This window comes from Gracilinanus agilis, chromosome 3, assembly GCF_016433145.1.
Source record: "Gracilinanus agilis isolate LMUSP501 chromosome 3, AgileGrace, whole genome shotgun sequence".
NCBI classification, from domain to species: Eukaryota; Metazoa; Chordata; class Mammalia; order Didelphimorphia; family Didelphidae; genus Gracilinanus; species Gracilinanus agilis.
This window is the reverse complement of record NC_058132.1, coordinates 245688650-245694479: the sequence shown is the minus strand read 5'-3', so window position 1 is coordinate 245694479 and position 5830 is coordinate 245688650. Positions and strand designations below refer to the sequence as shown.

The 5830-nt window shown below is 37.8% G+C and overlaps 1 protein-coding gene across 1 annotated transcript in view; it reads right to left on the bottom strand.

The window, feature by feature from the left end:
* Positions 1-5423: 5423 nt before the first annotated feature.
* The window catches only part of LOC123241440 (sialin-like), a gene marked incomplete at its 3' end in the record, with an annotated part of 26715 nt that continues 26308 nt past the window's right edge, over positions 5424-5830 (bottom strand). The window contains 1 exon segment of the mRNA XM_044669086.1: positions 5424-5442. Coding sequence (XP_044525021.1) covers positions 5424-5442 — 19 coding nt within the window.

The window sequence follows — 5830 nt, the reverse complement described above, 5'->3', positions numbered from 1 at the left end:
GTAACTATAGGCTCAAGTATCAGAGCACTTTGGATGGGAATAAACCATGAATTATCTCCAAAAGGTGATATATGAGCTGAATCATGAGGAAAGTCAGTGACTTTAAAAAGCTGAGATGAGGAAGAGGAATGCTCTAGCCATTTTGGACATATTTAATATTGCAAATCATACCTAGATTTGCTATCATTTACCCCATTTTAACATGATCACATGATCTTCTCAATCTCTTATCTCTCTATTTTATACCCCAAACAATAGAGTATTATTTTCCCACTTCCCACACCTGCACACACATATAAAACTTCCACATGATTAGGAAAATATTATTTTCAATTCTATTTCATGTTGACTTTAGAGATGCCTGACCACCCTAAGGAATATCCTTCTGTTGTCTCCACAGATAATCTTAGGCCTGAATGATTCATGCTTAAGTTTCTGCTTTATAATCAAAAGAGAAAGAGAGCACTCTCTGGGTAGCTGAATTGGAATGGGAGAGCAAGTATATACAAAACTATATAATACACAAACACACACACACACACACACACACACACACACACACACATATATATTGTAATGCAGAGATGCAATCAAGGCATTTACCCTTGCAAAACCTAACTGTAGAACTTCTGGCAGTTGGCTAGCCTTAGAACTCTGACAAAGGTCAGGTGGTCCCAGAAGCTTGTGAAGAGTGGAGGGGCGAACTGGGCTCTGCTTTCGAGCTGAACCCTTGCTTTGAATCTGCGTTTTTGTCTTTGGATTTTTGGAGCTTATCTAACTTCTCCAGACCTTCCCTGATCTTCCCTATATCATTCCCCTATTACCTTCCTGATTTCCGGTGGGCTTTGGGAGAAGGGTGGATTTTTGGGTTGTAGCAATTAGACTTTGAGGATTTAGTTCCCCATAGACAAGTAGGGCTTGCCCTTGAAACAAACTATCCCCTGCTTTATTGTTTTAGTGCTCCCTAACCTCAAGGGCAGCCAAACTTCCCTGACTGAGAGAGAGCAGGCTCTCTCTCGGTCCAAGCCATTCCTGTGACCCTCCCCCTCCTTGAGCTTCTCCCTAGCAGCTGTTAAGGAAACCCTGAACTCCTCTCTCCTTGATAATCAACCCTGAAACTTTAATAAACCCCTTTGTTACCTATTCAAACCCTTTGCTAAATCATTGGCTCCACGGTAAGTGAGGGTTGAAGGAGGGAAGGAATTATTCCTGAGGGAAGCTGGAGGCGTCCATCTTGGGAGGAAGTAATTGTCTCTATACTTCCTCCTGGAAATTCTTCAGTTTCATTGACAGGGAGGAGCCTTGGGACTCCTTCTTGTTAGACTTGAGAAACTGAGTAGAAAGCACTCTAGACAGATTCAAACCACTTCTGACTGGTCCTAACCTTTGTGTCTGTAGAAATACCATTTTCCCTAGAAGAGTCCAGCCTTCCTTCCCCAGTAACCTCTGTCTCTAGTCCAAGTGTCTCCCTGTTGCAGCTGCTTCTCCTAATTACCTCATCATCTTCCTTACCATTCATTATACTGCCTTGTCCTCTATTTCCCTAAACTCAGCCATTCCCTTACATCTCGCCTTACTACCTCAATCCACTATTGCACCCTCCTTTCCCACCAAAGGACCTAACCCCCCCTATTTACCTTTTCTTTATTTACTTTTATTAATATATATATATATATATATGCATACACACACACAAACCTAATAAAGTGAAAAAAAAATGGGACCTCTAAGGAAAACATTCTAGAATGGTAAGGTAGGGAGAAAAATATAATAGATAGACCATGAATGCCAGAGGCAGTGTTTGAGCTGAATCTTGAGAGAAGCTGATGATTCTAATAAGTTGAGGGAAGGAAGGAGAGTGTTCTTGTTATGTAAGGCATTATTAAGAGTTAAAACTTAAGAACTGGTCCCTATTGCTTAAAAACCTTAACTGCCTCTCCATTATATATTTACAAAGGTCAAACTTCTTAGTCTGCTATTCAAAGTCCTGGAATGATTTTATCCCATCTTTCCTTTTTAAACACCATCTTCTACCCACAACTCTCTTTTGAGCATGCTTTCCAATATGCAATGTTCTGGTCATACAGGACTATTTGACATTACTTGGATATGCCCTTCAGTTTTCTCCTATGTCTTTGTTTATGATGAATATCTATAGAAATATTTCCTCATCACTAGCTATGTCTGATTCTTATCCTTTCTAAGACTCATTTTCAAATGTCACTTTTATCCTCGAAATCTTCTCTGTTCAACTTTTCTCCCCACTGTCTTACTCAGGTGGAAATGATCTTCAGAACTCCCATAATACTTTGTAATTCTATTTTCATGCTTTTATTTCAGGCTTTTGTATATGTCTTATTTCCCTTACTAAGTGTCATAAAAACAAAGGGGCTGTGTGGTTATGTATACTGGGTGGAATATGTAGGATTTGTGATCAAGAAGACCAAGGATGAAATTCTAATACATTTTTTTGTGTGATCATTTAGCAATATACTTAACATCCCCAAACCTCTATTTTCACCCTGATCAAATGGAGATATTAAGCCCTGTAGTATTTATTTCACATAGCATATCAGCTAGCACAAAATAAGCCTTTAATAAATGATTGTTAAGTTGTTGATTTGACAGGATTGTTGGAAATCTCAGACAAGATAATGTCACTATTGTGCCGTGTAAACTTCAAAGGGATACAAATATTAGTAACTGTATTTAAAGCAGAGATTAAATGACATTAATCTTTTTTGTATCCTAATCCCTTAACATATTGTCTTTATACCCATGTTTATTGAATAAATGATTGAAAAATTACCCTATGTCATTCCTTAGATGAAATGTTTGACATTGTACCTGATATCAGCTCCTGTTGTAGCAACATTTCTTCTAATGTCACCTTTTACTTCTACATTCAAACATGTTCAGATTGTTCAATTGAAGAAGCAGAGGAAGAGGAGAAAATCGAGCATGTTAGAGCTCCACGAGATACAGCCACTGGGGACATTAAGCAATTGGAAGAATATAAGTGGACAGGTTATTCAATGGGAAATAATCTTTGATTTAAAAATATAAAGACTTTAAAGTTCATCTCCTCAACTTACTAGAAAATACAGAATTACTTCTATGGCAAACCTGACATGAGATTAATACCACCTTTCCTCAATTATCTTTACATTTGGGCAGTTCTTTATTTTCATTATTCCATCTAAATATAGCCTATGTCATATTCAAGAATGAGGTCATAATTCCAAAGGACTCATTATGAAAAATGTTATCATCCTCCTCCAGAGAAAGCATTTATAGAATCTCAATAAAGATCAAGGCAAACTATTTTTACTTTATTTTCTTGATGGTTTCTTCCTCCCTCCCACCTTCCCTCCCTCCCTCCTCCCTCCCTTCCTTCCTTCCTTCCTTCCTTCCTTCCTTCCCTCCTTTCTTCCTTCCTTCCTTCCTTCCTTCCTTCCTTCCTTCCTTCCTTCCTTCACTCCTTCCTGTCTTCCTTCCATCTTTCCTGTCTCCCTTCCTTCCTTCCTGTCTTCCTTTCTGCCTGCTTTCATTTTTTCTTTTCCTTTCTTTCACATGTATGTTCTTCCAGAATATGACCAATATGAAATATGTTTTGTATAATTGCACAGGTTTTACCTATATAAAATTGCTTGCCATCTCAGGGAGGAGAGGGGAGAAAGGAACATTTTAGAAAATGAATATTAAAAATTGTTTTAAATGTAATTGGATGTATGTTTCGAAGATGGCAGCTTAGATGGAACAAATATTAAGATCTCCACACCCTTTACACACCAAGATAAAAAACAAAGCACTTTGAGAAGAAAGAGGATCAAATCTAACAACAGGACAGAGCATGGGGATCCTACTGCTGGACAGCTCAAGAGGTACGCCAAGAAAAGTTTTGAATTCTTAAACTGTTGGGTCTGAGGATATAGAAGGGGAATCCCAGGACCCCTCTCCCAAGGGCTTTGTGGAGTTTCCTGCAGCCCCTGAAATGTCAGAGCGGGTGGGTACACCAACCTGGAGAAAGGGCCTTGCTGGTGCTAGACTCTGGGAGTTGAACACAGGCACTAGGGAGGTGGCTAGAGGAGAGAAAACCAGAGAAACACAGCAAAAATGCTTAGAAGATGGTGGCTTAGATGGAGCAAAACTCCAGACCTACTTGCTTTACCACACCAAGATAGAGAACAGAGTGCTTCAAGAGGAAAGAAAACCTTATCTAACAGCAGGACAGAGCAGGGGGACCCAACTGCTGGACAGCTCAGCAAAAACACTCCATCTTGTCCCCTGCAGCCCCCCCCCCTTTTTTCTCTCTCGAGGTTTTAGCCTCAGGGCATATTAAGCAATACAGACTAATCCAGTCCATGCTTAATTCCATCAATTGGACAGACAAGAAGTCTTCAGAGGGCAGGGAATCTCCAACACCCCTCTTCCATAGACTGCAGACAACATAACTACAAATCTCCATTGCCAGCTGGGGGAAGATCTTTAATCAAAGCTCATTAAATCAATCTGCTTAAACTAGCAGAACAGAAAAAGAAAAAAAATATGAGTAAACAACAGAAAAAGAGAAAAGAAATTAAAATTGACAACTTATTTCCAGTAAGCAAAAAAAGAGCAAATGAAATAGAAGATCAGGAAGCTCCAGCAAATTGGACACAGGCTTTGGAAGATCTCAAAATTCAATTAACTCAAGAACTTCAGGAACTCAAGGAATCAAGAGAGGCTGAAGACAATTTGAAAAAGGAAATACATGAACTAAAACAAGAAAATAAAGTCTTAAATAACAAAATTGATCAGCTCAAAAATGAAGCAAAGAAGAAAAAAAAGCTGATCTACAAATAAAATCAGACCAGAAGTAGGAGGATGACGAAAAAGCTGGGAATGAAATTCAGTGTTTAAAAAATAGAACTAAACAACTAGAAGCAAATGACTTCACAAGGTAGCAAGAATATATAAAACAAAGTAAAAAAGTGAAAAATTTGAGAATATGAAACAGTTCATTGATACAACCAAAGATCTGGAGAACAGATCTTGAAGAGACAATTTAAGAATTATTGGTCTACCAGAACATCATGACAAAAGAAAGTTTGGACATCATCCTGCAGGAAATTATCAAAGAAAACTGCCCTGACATTCTTGAACAAGAGGGAAAAGTACAAATTGAAAGAATCCACAGTTCACCTCCTACATTTATTCCACAATAGACAACTTCCAGGAATATTATAGCCAAATTCAAAAACTTCCAGACCAAGGAAAAAATATTACAAGCTGCTAAGAGGAAGTCATTCAGATACCAGGGAAGCACAGATATAGGGAACCACAGTTAGTATAACACAGGATATGGCTGCATCTATGTTGAAGGACCAGAAGGCATGGAATACAATATTCCAGAAAGCAAGAGAACTGGGTCTACAACCAAGAATCAACTATCCAGCAAAACTGACTATATTTTTGCAGGGGAAAGTACAGTCATTCAATAAAATTGAAGACTTCTAAGTATTCATAAAGAAAAAAACAGACTTAAACAGAGAGTTTGCTGGCCAAACACAGAACTCAAGAGAATCACCAGAAGGTAATTAAGAGAGCAGGGTGAAAAGTTAAAAAAAAAAGTCTTTTCTTTAAGGGAACCAATAAGTTTTATCGATTTGTATCCCTAGAAGAAAAGAAGATATTGGTAAATATTAAAAATTGTTATCAACAGAGTAACTAGAAGAAATTTACTTAAAGTGAACATTGACAAACTGTATAGGATGAAATGTGAAGATATATATCTATATATATCTATATCTATCTATATGTATGTATAAATATATATATAAGTATATGT